The sequence below is a fragment of the Puntigrus tetrazona genome, chromosome 20 (assembly GCF_018831695.1).
Source record: "Puntigrus tetrazona isolate hp1 chromosome 20, ASM1883169v1, whole genome shotgun sequence".
In the NCBI taxonomy this organism is placed as follows: domain Eukaryota; kingdom Metazoa; phylum Chordata; class Actinopteri; order Cypriniformes; family Cyprinidae; genus Puntigrus; species Puntigrus tetrazona.
Genome location: NC_056718.1, coordinates 24,944,909 through 24,963,083, shown reverse-complemented (window position 1 = coordinate 24,963,083; position 18,175 = coordinate 24,944,909). Strand labels below are relative to the sequence as shown.

At 38.9% G+C, this 18,175-nt stretch overlaps 1 protein-coding gene across 1 annotated transcript; it reads right to left on the bottom strand.

Annotated features, from left to right (window-relative positions):
* Positions 1–253: 253 nt before the first annotated feature.
* LOC122325235 (GDP-L-fucose synthase-like) lies at positions 254–14,791 on the bottom strand. The gene is made up of 10 exons (XM_043220201.1): positions 14,663–14,791; positions 7,716–7,864; positions 7,007–7,121; positions 6,789–6,917; positions 5,586–5,659; positions 2,941–3,074; positions 2,728–2,859; positions 2,529–2,608; positions 1,928–2,027; positions 254–1,835 (listed from the first exon to the last, which is right to left on the bottom strand). Exons 2-10 carry the CDS (start codon positions 7,862–7,864, stop codon positions 1,780–1,782), a joined length of 969 nt encoding a protein of 322 aa, XP_043076136.1. The 5' UTR covers positions 14,663–14,791; the 3' UTR covers positions 254–1,779.
* Between the last annotated feature and the right edge of the window lie 3,384 nt (positions 14,792–18,175).

Sequence of the window (18,175 nt, the reverse complement as noted above, 5' to 3'; positions counted from 1 at the left end):
GCATTCGTGACTTGTTAGTGTTAGTGTTAGATTAATGCAATGCTCTATTGGGTGGTTGCTCTGTGCACTTAATAAACAAACTGGTTTAAAATGCAGCCGCTAGTAAGTGTGCATACTCTTAAGACTGTACTGAGAGTTTATTAAAATGACAGAGCAAAAAAATATGTGGCTAAAAAATATGTTTCAAAATGAATACTGTGTACTGTTTCTTTAGCAGCCTAATGTCTAGAAATGAAGAGGACATTAAACATCATCATTTAAAATGCAAGTTTATTTTTGGAAATACAAGTATAGTATGATTAGGAAAAACACCCAGAAAATGACAGGAACTGTTCATTGTATATGGTCCCACATAAAGCGTGCATTCGAAAAACTTGAAATGGATTTAAAAGATAATTATGGTTTTTAAAAATCATTCAATTACAAAAAAAAATGTTGTTGAAAATATTCAGTTAAACCAATCCAATATCTTTGATTGTGGTTTAGTATGTCATCGTTCACAAATAAAACCCACACCGGATTACATCACCCCCATATTTCTATCTACAGTTATCACCAAGAAAACTATTTTAATCAACTGGAAAAATAAAAACAAAGCTTCTGTCGCACAGTGGTAACAATTCTTAAGAAAAAAAAACAGATAGCTATATTTAAAGGAATAGTTCACCCAAAAATGAAAATTACACCATAAAATACTCACCTGGAAGCCATCCTAGGTGTGTATGACTTTGTTCTTTCAGACGAACTCAGTCCGTTTTTTACAAATGTATCCTGGCTCTTCCAAACGTGGTAAGGCTGGTGGATAGCGGCCATTTTTTTAAGCTCTGTGAACCTAAAGTGACCTATGACCTCCGTTCTGTCTTCTTGACTTCCTGACTTCTGACTCAATGTACGACGTAAGTTGCATTTTAAAACTAAATATTTTTGTTATTGATCTGCTTCAGAGGACATGTGATAACCCCACGAAGGCGTATAGGTTACTTTTACGTTGCAGTACTTGCGGATATATCTGATTTATGGAGCTTAAAAATAATGGCTGGTATGCACCAGCATTACCGAGCTTGGAAGAGCGAGGATACATTTTTAAAAGACTAAGAGTGTTCGTCTGAAAAAAGAAAGTCATATACACTTAGGACGGGGGGTGGGTGAATAAAATATGCTGCACTTTTCAATTTTAAAACAGCCATATCCTTAAAAAAAACTGCTATGTTAAATGCAACCTGTTTCTGTGCATGTCCCTTTAAATGCTAATGAGTTCTACTAACCCCACCCCTCTTTACTATTGAGTGATGAGACTCTTTAGCCCCATTCGTCACAGTACTTGCTAACTAGCAGATTATTATTTGACAAGACTCTCTTCTGTAGGTTTAGCTGCATTACAAATGATTTGCGCAAACATGGTTACTGAACTTAAATACACCTTAAGTAGCACTTTTTAAAGTAATCAGTGTCTTAAGAACTGTGAATATATTATTTTTTGTTATATTCTTTTACAATTCTTATTAAGATAATTTATCACGTGTACATATTTTTTTACAAGAAATGTTACAGCTGGATATTATTATTAGTAGTAGTTCTTGTAGTATATATTACACATTTATTATTATATTGACTATATATATTTACCCCAAAAACTGTGTAACATGTCAAATTCTATATATACTTATATATTTGTCCTTGGTTTAGGTAAATTTCTTTTTGTTGTTGTTGTTGCTGTTTGTTAGATGAGTCAGGGTTTGGTTGTTTAGACTTCCTGCAACCAATCAGGTTTGAAGATCTTCATTTACGGGCAGTGTCATAATTGGCTGCAAACCAATCACATGTCTCCTTGATGGCTGAAAGAAAAAGGAAAAAAAACATCTCTGAAGGTTCTTCTTTTTACTACTGTTGGGAAAAATATAAACGCTGAATCTGTTTTGCTGATCACCTTGTCTGAACGGCGTGAACTTGAAGTCTGGCCGGTATTTGCGTAGTTTGGCGTTACTGGCGGTTTTCCTGAACTGACCGTCTGGTTTACTAGTATCATACTGAGAGAGCTTAGTTAAGGTTCAGTCTGTGAACGAATGCTTTAAGGGTTAATTAATTTTGTCATGGACCACTTTTAAGATGCTTTTGGTGCTATTCTACAAAATATCTTATCTGTGTTCCACAGAATAAATATTGCTATATTATCAGCTGTAAAAAGAGAAAACAGTAATACTTTACTTTGATAGTCCACCCTAGCAGTCCTTAGAGTATTAGTAGACAGTCTGCTTTATATCTTCTTCAACTTTATTTTTATGGGTCCACTACATATTGTATGTCTAGTACTAACAATGAGAAACTTTACAAATATATGTTGAATTATTCTAACCCTAAACCTACCCTAACAGTCTACTCTCAGAGTTAGTAGACATGTAGTTGCAAATGAATGAGAATTAGTTGACACGTAGTTGACATGTAGTTACAGTTACTTATAGCTAGTAGAATGTCTAAGGTGGATAATCAAAATAAAATTGAACAGAAAAAAAAAACGTGTAAAAGGATACAACAATTTTCCCCTTGAACTCGAACGCTTCAACCACAGCTTCCACAGCATCCTTTATAGACAACTCATCCTCCTCTCCAACTAGACAAAAGAAAAGAAGACAAAGTGAAACAAGACATACATGATCTTGATATTTGATCAAGCGATGAGCTGTGATGAAGCAGGACCAACACAAGTGATATCAAACCCAGCTGGAGTACCTGACAGAATAATGGGCTCCACCTCGTCATACTCCCTCAGAACCCACAGAAACAGACGAGCTAGATCCAGAGAATAGATGAACTGCCGCAGAGCCCGACCTGTACCCCAGACCTCCAGAGGTTTACCTTCCTCTACGACACAAACACACATCATTTACCCTGTGAGACTTTAATGAGACTCTAGTTCTTCAAAGAAAGTTAAACGTGTCTCACTCTTTGCCAGGTACGTCTTGTGGATCAACCCCGGCATCACGTGACTGTCCTCAATGTTGTAGTTGTCATGGGGTCCGAACATATTGGTGGGGATGATGGCGGTGTATTTCACACCGTACTGCTGATATAACGCCCTAATGGACAAACACACAGACGCTAAGTAAAACAAACTCTTATGAAACAACATGACTGTCACGGTTGACTTCTGTGGTAAAATGAAGAACAGTAGACAAGAAGTAAACTCAAAATAAACCACTTTTAATCCTCTTAAAATGGGATAAAACAAAGCATACAGGCACACACAGAAGCACAATATCTGCACTTTTAACAAGAAATCACAAGTTAAAGATATTTAGCTTGCTTGATAGAGAACAATCACTCAAATCAAGAAGAATGTGAACGTTATGAATTACGTGAGAGGGATCTCATGAACTCAAGGGAAGACTACGACATGAGACAGAAAACACAGGACAACACAAGCCTGACAATGACATGAAATTTAGTCTATTGTGATGAGCGCCCGAAGGACAATCAGCGTCGTCCTGGTTACTAACGAGGAGCACCTGGCCGCACCCATCACAGGCTCATCGGCCAAACCTGCAGCTCATTTAGAGTAGGCTTTATAAGCCGTGTGAGGCTTGCTTCTGGGAGAGCTTTGCCTTCATGACTGGCACTAATGCCACTCTTCTATCTTCCACCAGACAGCAGCGTGTGAGCCATGCGGGCAAGTCAGTAAAGAATCACAGACAAGTGACCTTCTTCACCTCACCATTTTTTTTTGGTTTTGTTTGTTTCCGCTCCTGTTCCCCAGGCAAAGTGCTCCTTCCCCGCCATGGACGAAATTCTGCAACTGCTCACCGAGGTCAGCATTCGGCAGCAGCAAATTGTCGAGCACCTTGCTATTCGCCAGGGCGAGACATGTCATTAGTCCGGGAGCACCTAGGCAGGTGCAGCAGGCCCAACAACAGGGGTTCCAGCCCGGAGATCGAGTCATGGTCCTTGTCCCCACAGCTGCCTGCAAGTTTCTGACCACCTAGCAGGGCCCATATACAGTGTTAGAGAGAATTGGAATGGTTGCTTAAAACGAAGACGATGAAGAACTGACCAGCTGTACCAAATCAACCCCCATCTCTTGGCTGCCCAGAAGGGCGAGCTCCAGCACCTAATTGGTCAGTTCTCCGATGTGTTCTCCCCTCGTCCTGGGAAGACCAACATTGTGGAGCACAACATCCAGACACCTCTAGGAGTCATCGTCCAGCTGTGGCCCTAGCCTGTGGCCCAGCCCAATCGTGATGGTACCAAAACCGGATGGCACCCTACGCTTCTGCAGTGACTTCTGCCACCTCAACGAAGTCTCCGAATTCGACGGGTACCCCATGCCTCGGGTGGACAAATTAATGGGCCAACAGGGAAGGGCCCAGTATATTTTGACCCTGGACCTTACCAAAGGCTACTGGCAGGTACCTCTCTCAGAATCTGCAAAACCTAAAACTGCTTTTTCCACCATTAGTGACCACTGGAAGTATTGGACCCATTCCTTCGGCCTCCACGGGGAACCTGCCACATTCCAGCAGATGATGGACATTGTGTTGTGGCCCCCACCAGGTGTATGCTACCGCCTACCTGGATGATGTTATCTACTCTGAGGCATGGGAAGAACATCTGGAACGGCTTATGTACTATATTATATATTAATTATACATACTATAGTGCATTTCCTTTCATTTTTTGAACAAATCAAAATCTTATGTACACTGAATGAGGTAAAAAAGTAGCTGACATTTCATAACTATTTGTTAATATATTCAAAACAGGTCTGTAATTTTATTTCATTTTAATTACCATCATCGTTCTTTTAAGTTGTTCTGATGGCCAGAATTTGCTATTTAAAAAATGACACACACTGAAAATTGAAATGCTTGTGCAATACACGCATTGTCGTTTTTCCAGGCACTTTTGACATGTTCTGATTGGTTGTCCTAGTCAGGTGCCATGTTCATCATTGGTTTGTTCTTGTCACGTGACCCTCATTGTTTTTTATAAGAAGCCATGTTGGTTCCACTGCATCTTGTCGTGTATTCATGTTGTAACCTGCTGTCGGTGAATCTAGTCTGTTTCATGCCATGCCAAGTGTTTTTCAAGTCTGTCTCTAGTCAAGTCTTTTGTTTCAAATAAAGTCGTCTGTTTTGGATTATGCCTGGACTTTGAATTTTACTCTTGCAAATAAACTGCACTTGTGTTCTCACTACGCTCGCCTTCAGTAGAAATGGTTAACTTGACATCATTCGCCATAGTAATTGCTGAATGTTAGAAAGATGCCACAGCCCTGCAAAGAACTGCTCAGCAGTATGGTCAACGGCATCAAATTGACTGTTCCAAGATGGCGGATGTGTCTATGTGCTTGGACTGATTGAATGTGGCATCTATTCATGTCTATGGTTTCAAGGGGTTGCATGAATTACAGTGTGAAACTAAAGAACCCGAGTACACAGTATTATGGTCTGGCACATCCCAGTCCAAATAGAAACAACACAGACGAGCATATTTTTCCCTAAGTAAAATTTGATCATCAGGATGCTTGTATGAGATACACCCAAGAACAGCTCATGATCGGTGAACTTTGACAATAAGAGAGCAGAACTCACCGGTTGTGGATGTCAATCATGCGTTTGGCATAGGCATACCCATAATTAGACTCATGGGGGGGGCCGCTGTGCAACTGACAGACAGAAAGATAAAAACCAAAAGGGCATTTTACACAATTCATGCAAACAGGCTCATGAAACCAATCAGACATCCACTTACTTCAATCTCTCAATCATGCATTTTAAATCACTATTTCCACTTGATTAAATTTTTCATGAGCATTTTGGAAACACTTATTTAACATTAAGTCCTCTTTATAAAGGATTTATAAGGCAGTTCAGACTTATAACTAACTTGTAAATGCATCTGCCAAATAATAAACTATTTTTAACTGTTTTGTTTTATTCATACTTTGAAATACAAAATATTTCTGATTTATATTACGAAACCTTTAACTTGTAATTACTTGTTACCCCGCTGCCTACATTTTTTTTAGCTGAGTCAACTTAAAATTTTTAGTTACGTAATGTTAATTTAAAATATTTTAGTTGACTAAACTAAATATTTTTAGGTAGCAAGGTAACAAGTAATTTTAAGTTGAAACTACTTTTTTTTTCATTACAGTGTGTGAACTTATGTAAATCATTTAGTAATGAGTTATAAATGCTATAAACAGAACATATGAAAATACACCTTAAATGTAAAGTTAACACACATTAACCATTTATTGATGAATTACAGCGTAAGCTTTAGTAACCTGTGAAAATGCACTTTAATGTAAAGTAAACAGCTGTGAACCATTTATTAATGAGCGATAAACGTTAGTAGCCTGTGAAAGTGAACTTTAATTATCTCCTGGTTTAACTGCAAAAATAGATTTTAACGATTATAAATAGGGCGGGTAAAATAATTGGTGAGAGAAAAACACTTCTCACTGATCTTTTCACTGTGGCACTGAAAGTGAAAGCCTCTGCTATCGTGGGAGACTCTTCTCATGCTCTGTGTAGTTCTTTTGAACTGCTTCCATTAAGTTGTTGCTAACATTTATAACTTGTTACTGCATGGTTTCATTTTACAGGTGTTCACTTTACATAAAGACTCATGAAAACTAATACTGGAATTAAACTTCAAAACGCTTATAAATCTGTATTGAAAATCTGAAATAGCACAAAGTTTCCTGTAAGGTGTAGAATAGGGGTAGAATTGTGTGTGTGTGTGTGTGTGTGTGTGTGTGTGTGTGTGTGTGTGTGTGTGTGCTTTACCATGGTCTCATCTATAGGGTAGGTGGTTTTATCTGGAAAAGCACACGTAGACAGACAGGAAATGACCTTCACCACCCCGAACTCCTGAGCCGTGTGCAGCACGTTGTCATTGATGTGCACATTAATCCTCTGAAAACAACAAACCAACACAGCTGATACAGAGTTCAGCTGAATACAACAGTATTTCCGACCTTATGTTACTTAATGTTAATCATTACCCAGAAGTCCAAGTTATGTTTCATGTTTATATAGAGCCCCCTCACTATTGTAGCCAAATGAATCACATGTGTCGGACGATGTTTCTGAAAGACCGCTCTCGTGGCTTCAACGCTCCTAAAGCAGCACAGGTGACATTGTAGCATGAAGAAAGATTACACTGAAAATGTCCGAAGGTTACAGGTGTCACAAATTAAGAGGAAACGCACAGATACCGAAATGTGCTCAGTTTTGTTGTTTGTAATTGGTGATAAAAATCTGAAATGTTTTATACTGTTCAGGACGCTCCACTGCGTTAGATATACATTCTTGGTTGCTAAGTATGTAATAATGATTGGCATTCATGGGTTAAAGATCTTGTGCATTTAAGGTGTCAGATGATAAAAGTAGAAAATAATAATGTACTGTGTATATATATATATATGGTAGGGGAAGGAGCACACAACGATGATAGATCACTACTAACAGTCTTTAAACTCTGTCATACATCGACGAGGCCGGACAAACTTACACTAAATAAACATCAACTTATAACGACTTAATTAAAGGACACACACCTGAAGATAATGACATGATTAACAGAGAACACACGGAGCACATGGGGAACACAAACACAACAGTCCGACATTTACACGCTCGTACAGTACATATGATCTTAGTTAAATGGTTGTGTTGCATGTCTTCGATGAGCGTTTGACCAGAAGCTCTTACATGAGATTGGCATCTTTGGACGACAGGAATATCCATTCATCCCCTTCTCTTCCTCCGCCCTCCTCTTTCACCACCCGCTCTATCGCTCGCCCCACCAGCCCGCTGCCGCCCGTCACCAACACACGCATCGGCCCGACTGACTTCTCCATCTGAAGGGCAGAAAGATAAGGTTTGACGAACATTTCAGGGATTACAATACGTGCATATGTAAATAGATTTATGCAGCCATTCATGACACACTATCAATGCAGAGTCCGTAAAAAAGGCTAATAGAGCAGCACATCTTTGTTACTGTACTCTACTGAGTGTCCCTAGTGCGCCTACTAAATTCGACACGCTTGCTTTCGCCAATAGTGTACAATTATGTATTCAGCTTGGGGTGATTTTCACTGTGTGACTCGTTTTGTGAGAGTGCGAGAAGTTCTGTACCATTTCCGTTTATCTCATGCTGATTGCATGAGAGTTAGCACCGGCAGACCTGTTTACAGAAACATCAGTGCCAGAGGCACATTTTAGAAGAACTAGTTAGGGTGTGGATGTGTGCTGGTATCATTTCATCATACACAGAATCAGCGACGTATAAAGGGGCCAACAGAAATCAAGTACTACTGGAGTAAATGTACAGACATTACCCCAGTAAAAGTATCTATACATAAAATATGACACATCAGATATAAAGGACATGTGTCGGAGCTGCTCCGTAGACATAGAGTGAACCAACTCCAGGGAAAGGCTAAGAGCTGCCAGATCAAACTTTATTAAACATAATAAATCCATCTATTTGGGCAAGAACCAGACATGTTGTCACGCTGTGGTTTAGTGTGAAGGAGCACTCGGCGAAAAATATGCGGGCAGAAGAAAAGCCACACGTGTTAAGCTCGACGATCGGACAAACGTGAACTCAAACACACAGGACTTACAGATACAACGTAATTTGACTAAATTAACAAGACACGTCTGAAGACGATAAAGAATGAACCAAAGCAGGTCACACGGAACAGCACACGCCAAAAACAACAACAAGAGAGTCCAAAGACGTGACACATGTAGGCTTAAAATGTCTAATGGGAATGAATCTGCATTTAACGTGATTGCAATTGAAGAAATTGAGAGTTATTAAACTTTTCCCTTCCACGTTTTTTTCAAACAGTGAATATCATTAGAATTACTGAAGCTGTATACACCCTGATATAATTCTCTTTCTTACATTACTTGTATCTATTTTTTGTTTAGGAGAGATTCCTAAACGCCCAGCCTTTTTGTCAGAGAACGTGCACGCTCTCAAATAGTTTCTTCCCGCACGCAATCGATCTCATGAACAATTGTCCATAATTGTGAAATGCACAACCCTATTTATACACCTACATTTACGCAAAACACAAATTTTATTTACGTTTAGAATTTGCACGCAATATGCCTGTGCATACAAAATTGCCAATTTGTATATCCTCATTTACTTGTTTTATTTTTGCATCGTTTTACTATAATTGTTGTTCTGTTGCACTGTGAAAGCTTCTGTCACAAAAACGAATTCCCTTAATTACAGTAGTATACCGTACTAAAGCAATTTCTTGTTTTTTTTGACAGAATAGTTCCTCTATCTCTCTTCAGTCAGTCGGCTTTCGGACTTAGTTCTGCTAATGCAGTGGTAAAAAAGAAATGAAAACATGACGGTCACAATATTCAACAACTAATACCATTTACTGGACACATCTTTTAATCATTTTTAAAGGTTTATTGACTCCACAGCAAAAAGAGCAATGTTGTTGTTACAAAATTCTGGAGGGCACTGTGTGTGTATATATATATATATATATATATATATATATATATATATATATATATATATATATATATATATATATATATATATATATTATTCACAAATTCTATATATAGGAATTCTAGGCCCTGTGCACTGTAATTGTTACAGGGCCCCCTCAAAATCATGTTCAGTGGGGGTGGGGTATGAGTTTTGTCATTTTAAAATGTATAATACCATCTGAATGGATGCTTTGACGCTCAGCTGGTGGATGCATTGGGGAGCGCTGCTTTACATTTTTTAAGTATTTGCCTTATGTGCTTTTGCATGCTCCGTAACAGCAACTTCTATCGGTGAGGTCTCCGTTTCTGCAATTTAACTTGAATGTCCGATGTGGCACTTCTGAGGCACTATTGAGCCTTTAGCTCACCTGTATTGTTGGATTGACTGTTTCTCATCTTTCTCTTATATATTGCACAGATTCCATATCTGGTTTAGGTCAGGCATGTTGGCTGGCCAATCCAGCACAGTAAGATCGTGGTCATTAAACCACTTGGAAGTGGTTTTGGCATTGTGAGCAGGCGGTAAGGTTCTCCTGAAAAAGAAAATTGGCTTCTCCATAAAGCTTGCCAGCAAATGGAAGCATGAAGTGCTCCAAAATCTCATGGTAGATGGCTATGTTGACTTGGTAAAACACAATGGACTGACACCAGCAGGCGTCACATCACCCCAAATCATCACTGATTTTGGAGACTACACACTGGACTTCAAGCAGCCTGGATTCTGGATTCTTCTCCAGGCTTCTCCATTCCTTGATTTCCAAATAAAATGGGGAATTGCTCCGATAGAAGTGTTTTCTCGCACGCACGTCCCACGTCTTTTGAGTGCTCAAATACAATTGCAATGCAATTGCGCTGACTAAAACTATGAAAGACTATTAAGCATTTTCATTGTGAGATACAGCCCAAGACTAAATAAAAAAATGCCTGCCAAAATTAACATTGTTCTAGATATGGTCATTTAATGAAACTGTAATGTAAATACTCACTAATCTTAAACCTTTTCACAACATTCAGTTTTTTTAGATGCACTTTTATATAGGTATAGATATAGATAAATAGTTATATATTTAATTAAAAGTATTTGAATGGTCTACTGTGTAGACACATTTTCATTTTCAAATGTAAATTTTTATTAAAATAAGACTGTGGCTCATAAAGTAGCCCATTGTTCATGCGTTGATATCTGGAGCATACACAGTATGCACAGTATCACAGTCATACAGTAGTGGAGACAGATATGTGTAACGTGGAGCCGATATCGAATTCATATGCAGTCGTTTATTTAAATCACAAGCATCAATCAGAAACGTTAGGCAGGCAGAAGGTCAATATCAAAGAGGCAGTCCGATCTTTCAATGAGTAGAGGGGAAATCCAGTAAACGATAGTCACGAGGCAGGCAATGGGTCGAATCCAATACATACAAACAAAACAGAAAGGGTAAATCCAAGACTCGAGAAACGTGAAACAGGCAGATAGATAGGTTATATGGCCCTCAAACAGGAAATGGTCCATGAAGAAGCAGAGAAAGTGAGCCCAGCTAGTATTCGAATAATTGTGAATCATATCAGCCTAGAAAATCTAAACTTTTAATTGTGCGGTCTTTGTACATGATATCACTACAGAAGAGTCAAGGTAAATAAAAAAAAAAAAATTGAAACTCTTTGGTCATTTCTTAATGCGATGCTACTGGTCTAATTGGATTCAATGATCTATGCTAACCTCAGCTTATTAACTCTGGGGGGGTTGGAGAATAAGCCTATTTCCAAAAACAGTGGGGTGTTCCTTCAAGTGCTCTTTCTCCATCTTTGATTTCAAGGTGTTAGAGAGAAATCAGTTACATTGTCGTTGTAACAGGAAGAACAAGCAGCTGGATTGGAGCCGAGTGCGCATGAATAGGTTGGCCTTGGAGGACACTCCGAACCAACTGCACTATAAAGGACTGAGCACACTGCACGCCCCGAAGATTGCTGCTTGAACTTTTTATGGATGCACCATGGGTCCAGAGGTTTAGTGGGATTGACTCAAGTTATTTTTGAGACATGGAAAGAGCAAGTACAAAATATACTCACTCTCCGAGAACCAAGTATTGAGCAACAATTGCATTTTATTTTGGGAGTATTGGAGAGAGAGGCTAAGAGGAAGGTTTTAGCAGTGATTACCGAGGAATGGGACACTCCTAAGAAACTGTTTACATTACTGAATTACATTATTGGGCTTGTATGCTGCTGAGAGACCAATTTGTGATGGGTTTACAAGAACAACCCATTCAGCAAGAACTGCGGCCCCAAGTCCGGAGAGATCAGCACTTGACTTTTAAGAATGTAAGGAAGGAGGCACGGACTTTGGAGAGCGAGAGGCACGATCTGTGGGCCCCCTCTACACCAGTGGTTACCCAGAATGTAGATTCAAGTGGGATGTTCAAGGTAGACTATGGGCCAAGTAGCCACACCTTCCTTGAAAGACCCTAGTATATCCCTTAGAGAGCAGGAACATGCCCTTGGTAGAGATAAAAGTCGATGGTGCTTACATTCAGTGTCTAGTGCACACAGGCTCACAAGTTACGCTCACAAGTTTTTCAGAATAAGCTAGTTGGGGAAGTAGGAGATGTTCCCTGGCTTACCCTAAGGTCCACAAATGGATTAGATATTCCATATGTGGGATATATTCTTGCAGATTTTGCATGCAGCATTGTTTTGCATGCAGCTGTATTTTGCAACGCGAGCCACCAGCCGGACCTCCGGAAGCTGACGTGAAGATAATCGGAAAGCCATTCTGCGTCATTCCTCGATTCCAGCAGCGTCTCCTTCCCAAAGTTCTAGCCTATATTTCGATGTGTTTCAACAGGTCATGGGAGGCGGCTCCTTCGCTAAAGAACAAAAGGACGACGATCGATTGAAACACTGTTACATTTACATTTAGTCATTTAGCAGACGCTTTTATCCAAAGCGACGTTACATTATTGTTAGCCCCAGGTTCGCGTTGTTGAGGGGAAAGACGTACAGCCTGGGCCCCATACTCTCCCACACTTCATTGTCAAAAATGGCCTGCCCTATTTTGTCGCACAGTGGAGGGGGGAGGATAAATTACTGCTACCCCATGCCATGGGTGGACGAACTGTTGGACCGACTGGGAAGGGCCCGGTACATCACTACCCTGGACCTGACGAAGGGATACTGGCAAGTACCGCTTTCTAAATCAGCCAAACCTAAAACCCCGGACCCTTCCCTTTGGCCTCCACGGGGCCGACGAATGATGGACATCATCTTGTGGCCACACCAGGCTTATGCGGCCGCATACCTGGACAATGTAATCCACTCCGAGGCGTGGGGGGGGATCATCTGGAGCGACTGTGAAGGGTGCTTTCAGAGCCCCGGAGGGCTGGATTCATTGCCAACAAGTACCTGGGTTTCCAGATCGGGAGGGGCCTTATATGGCCCCAAGAGAAAAAGGTAGGGGAGATCTGGATGGCTCCGAGGCCCCTTACCAAAACCCAGGTATGAGCTTTCTTGGGGTTGGCAGGGTATGTGGATTTAAACTTAATATGGTGTGTTTCGCGATTGAAATAAAATACTTTCTGATGTTCATTTTCATTTAATTTCTTTAAATAAATACGAATAAATGATTGGTTCACGTGTTTGAACTGAGGCGATACAGTGATCTGTCAGGACACATTAAAGAGCCACAAAACTATATTCATAGTTTGAATTTATTTCAATTTAAAAGCTGAGAGTCCTCTAATATCAGAAATAACCTGCTCTTCTTCATCGGTGCGTTGTCAGTTTTCTCTTTGCGACGTATTTTGCATTGCACGAGAACACACTTGTAGTGTGAGAGCTGCATCGTTTGGCAGTCATGGCAACAGCGACTAAGGAAGACGGGGCTTTGCAAACGGTCAATTGTTATCAGTTAGAGGACATTATCGGTTCTTTATAACTGGATACATATGTATGCGCAGCGAACTGAAAGTTCCCCAAAGCGTAATGGGCAATTTGGGTGAAAAATGTCTAGAAAAACAGGAATGTGACGTCATGATTGACAGCTGAGACTGAGTGAACTGAGGTGCCAACAGACTTTTCTGGATCTTCAGGAAGAGACTGGCGTTGTATTTAACTTATTTTAACACAAGCCTCTTACGTGGCAATCAGCATGTCCTCAACATGCTCGTTGATCAAAACCACAGCTCAACAGCAGCCCTCTTAAAACTGAATATCTAGTGCAGATTATCATAGGTAGAACGCAAAATGAAAGAGTCTGCAAACAACAGCCAAACAGACATGAGAAGGAAATGCAATATCACACTGATATTGTGGTCTTTAAAAAAAAAAAAAAGGTATTTTCTCCCTGAACTTCCTGCTGGCCTGTATCTTGGTCTCTTATTTACAGTGGCTCAGTAGCGCACCACAAAACAAAAAATTAAAAGAGCAAACATAAGCTCACAATGAAAATAAAAAGCTCACAATATAATTATATTAAAAAAGCAAACGAGTTCACAAGCGATTCTAAGGGCTCCAATCAGCTCAGTCCAATTCACGAATATATCATTCAGAGGGATCTAACAATGCAATCGAAAAGAATCAGCACAGGACAAGAATCAGGCACTCAAAATAAAAAATATATCTCAAAATAAAAATACTCCAGTAAAATATAGACACTCGGAAATTGTACTTAAAGCAAGATAACGAAGTAAAAATATTTAGTCACTGTCCACTATAAAATCATAGCATATCTGCTTTTTAAATATTTTTTCTAATGAATGACTTTTGAGATCCAAACCTAATGCTTCTTTTGTCAAATATTGTAGTAACGATTTTTTTGGTCTTATTTTCTTTAATTTTTGCTTTTTTATTTCTTTGTACTTCTTTACACATTGTTCAGCACAGTTGATGACGTGAACATTTAATTAAATCCATTAAAAAATCTGCAAAATAATATTTTGAGTGTTGTATGGTCATTTTAGGGTGATTTTATTTTTGTTTTTTTTATTTTTTAAATAATGACATCATGTCCAAAAATCCAAAATATTAAATGTTCACAATATTTGAAATATTATGCTGAACCTTCAAATAATATTTTAAAATGGTTTAAAATTATAATGAGATATTTTCAGAAACCAATAAATTACCTTCTCTTTGTTGTCTGGTCTCTGGCACGCTGCCTCTCGCTTTTTAAGTTCTGTCGGAATAGGGGATTTTTTTTTACATCTGCATTATAAATACCAACAGTTGACTCGCTTAAGTCTACACACGCCTACATTTAATCAGGTTAGACAATAACCACCTGGATCACCAGGAATTAACTTCTGGACGACACAAATGCAGGCCAACCCATTTTTAATGAATATGATTTAAGAAAAATAGTGCAATATTATTCTGTAAACCCAGGAGTTCAGTAGTTGCATTCAAGAACTTGATTGATCTTATATGCACTTTACAAATTATACATTCATTCTTCTTAAGAGGGTTTTTTTTTGTTGCCTTTTGTTGTTTTATGAACATTTAAGGAATGGTTCCAATAACCAAAGGAGACCAATAAAAGTTTGGTTACCCACTTTCTTCTAAATATCCTATTTTGAGCTCAGCACAAGAAAAAAATAATACAGATTTAAGGATAACATGGGAGCGAGTAAATAATAATAGATTTTTTTTTTTGAGGGGTGAATTATCCCTTTAATGCGAAGCCGCAGGATGTTTAGTAAGCATACTATTATTCTGTTTTTTTCACGCATCTAATGTACAATAATTATGTCGTTTCTGCTTTCGCTTTAGACACAACCAGCAGCGTATAAACCTCGCGTGGCAGCATTAGCGTGATCAGGTGCCAAATCAGGCGCCGTTTGGCTATTTTACACCGGCACTTTTTGAGGATCAGAAAAAGCGCGTGAGAACGGCGCGCGAGTGAAGTGTTTATCCGGCAAAGCTTTAAAGATAAAAAACAAAACAAAACCAAAAAAAAAGGGCGAGTGGGGCAAAAATGAATATGGGTTCAGCTGCAGCCATGACTGGAAACTGAGGGCACACGGCAAATGGACTTATCTTTATTTCATTTATTTTATTTTATTTTTTTGGAGAAACACATGTTATCCATTAAATATCTTTCGAAAGCGACCCGACTTCCAAAGCAAGGCAAGTTTATTTATCCAGCGCACTTCATACGCAATAGCAAATCAAGGTAATTCTTAATTGTTTTAAAAGGCTTTGCAATAATAATATAAATAATAAGAACAAGAAGAACAAGCGATTTAGAAATGTATTTAAAATTAAACGCATAAAATACATTGCACTGGCTTTTTTTTATTAATATATTTTTTTTTACTTCCCGACGTGATGGTTTTTCGATTTTGTCATCCGATAATATATATATATAACATAAAATACATATAAATACATTTTATATATATATATATATATATATATATATATATATATATATATATATATATATATATATAGATAGATTACATCAAATCGGCTAAGCTCTGTCCCGCGCTCACTTTCATCTGTAAATACGCTATACTGCAGTTTTGTCTTAATTTGAGCAGCCTTTTAAATTGCTTGCATATGTTAGACTACCAAGAGCCCCCATTATTATCAGTCAGAATACTGTGCGCAAGGACATCATTATTATCCATCGAGAACGTACATTAATACATTTATTATGTTGGGGAGGAGCAGGGACACTAAAATATGAGGCGCATCCTAATAATTCAATATTGTAATTATTAGGATTTTTCAATAAAGATAATGTCGCTATTATTATTATTATTACATGTATTTTATGTTATTATGAGATTGTTTTGATAGATCTTGGGTAGCTTATTAAGTAATTTTGTGCTAACAAAAACTAAAAAAACACTATATATATATATATATATATATATATATATATATATATATATATATATATATATATATATATAGCTTAATTAATTAAAAAAAACGTTTTAAAAAAGACAGTTTTTATGGCAATAGAGATTAATGAGTTTAATACATGTTGAATTTCTCGTTGTTATATAATGTTAATTTCAACATTTACTAATGCTAACTAATGATAGCTATCGTAAAACTTTACCAAAACTAAGTGTTTCGAAGAGCACATTGGCAAAAAGCAAAGCAAACCCATTTTGTACCTTTTATCTAATGGTTGTCAAATACCACTTTAGAGTTAAACAGCGAGCACTGTTCCTTGGCTGTTTTCAAATCGCTCGTGATTTATGGTTGTAGTGGTGTAACATCTTCTTAATCCTTTCTTTCATTTATGCACCTGTGAAGAACGAGTTAAGTATGTTACTAAATTACTACGTAATGCACCAAAGTGAACTACATTAAATATAGAAACCTGTTTCGTGGGAACGCGAAATTACCCATTACGCTTTACGCGTAGGGAGTATGCTCTGACCTTTCATATGTATCGATGGTTACAGAGTTACTAGGAGTGATAACGTCGATGACAAGTGATCGTTCGCAAAGACACGTCTTCCTTAGTTATTGTTGGCATGACAGACAAACAACGCAGCGACAGTGCAGTTCAAGTCCACTGAAGTTATTTCACTCTTCTGTCTGATTTGTGGTTAAGGCTAGAAGGGATACGGCTGCTGCTAATTTACATATTTTCCCATCCAACAATGTGGAAACTATGAAAATGGTTTTAAAAAGCACGTGGCGTTGTAGTTTCGTTACTTCGGAGTGCGGAAGCGACGGCCTTTTTGCAGTAAAGGACCTGTCGTAGTTCGAAGATGACAAGAAGCGACTCGAGGAGCTGCAATGGAAACAGATGAGCGCACATCTGCAATAAACAGATCCCGAGCAGGGGGGAAGTTCACGAGATTTTTAACTGATAACTGATTATTTTTTTGATTTAACACAGAGTATTCAGTGCTGAAATTCATTCATAAACAACTGTTGGAAAGGCCGATGGGCATAGTGAGGTACTCATACTGATCGCTAGTGGTGGAGAAGGCAGTTTTCCACTCATCACCTTCCCGAATGCGAATAAGTCTATAAGAGTTGGTGTAGTGCTTGGCCTGGTGGAGTTGTTAAACTCTGGGCAGAGGATAACAAAACTTTATGGTGATATTGTTCAGGCACCGATAGTCTATGCAAGGCTGTAAACCGGCATTTTTTTTCATGCAGAAGAACCCTGCTGAGGCCGGAGATGTAGATGGACGAATAAAGCCTTTAGCCAGTTCCTCCTCAATACAGGTATTTATAGCGTCAGATTCTGGTTGAGATAGGGGAAATACTCTGCCTCTGGGGGACGTGGTAGCCAGGATGAGGTCAGTAGCGCAGGCTGTGGGTCGATGAGGAGGTGATTGGGAGTCTCTAACCTTATTAAATGCGGCGTAGTGCTGGCTTGTCAGGGTGGTTGGAGGCAAGTGGTGAGGAGGTAGTCTGTGTTCGTGAAAGTGTTGCAAGCAGCGGTTCTGGCAGCGGGCATGCCATTGCAGAATTTGTCCTGGTTTCCAGGAGATGTGTGGAAATGCCCGAGAATGACTTGATGGTAAAACTGGATGCTTCCGGGACCAATTCCTCTGTGACGGCGGTAATCCGTTCTAACTGCGGTTGGTGGGTAGCAAGTCGATTGGTTTAAGCCGTGAGCTCCCTGGAGATGAATCCCTGCTGAATCCCTTGGCCGTGAA

What these genes read in the sequence shown, in the direction of transcription:
- LOC122325235 (XM_043220201.1), bottom strand. Translation starts at nt 7,864, where the DNA reads ATGGAGAAGTCAGTCGGGCCGATGCGTGTGTTGGTGACGGGCGGCAGC. An exon ending in CAAGACGTACCTGGCAAAGA is followed by an intron (nt 2,860 to 2,940) that starts GTGAGACACGTT and finishes TTTGTGTCGTAG; the next exon opens with AGGAAGGTAAACCTCTGGAG. An exon ending in GTTCACGCCGTTCAGACAAG is followed by an intron (nt 1,836 to 1,927) that starts GTGATCAGCAAA and finishes TTTTTCTTTCAG; the next exon opens with CCATCAAGGAGACATGTGAT.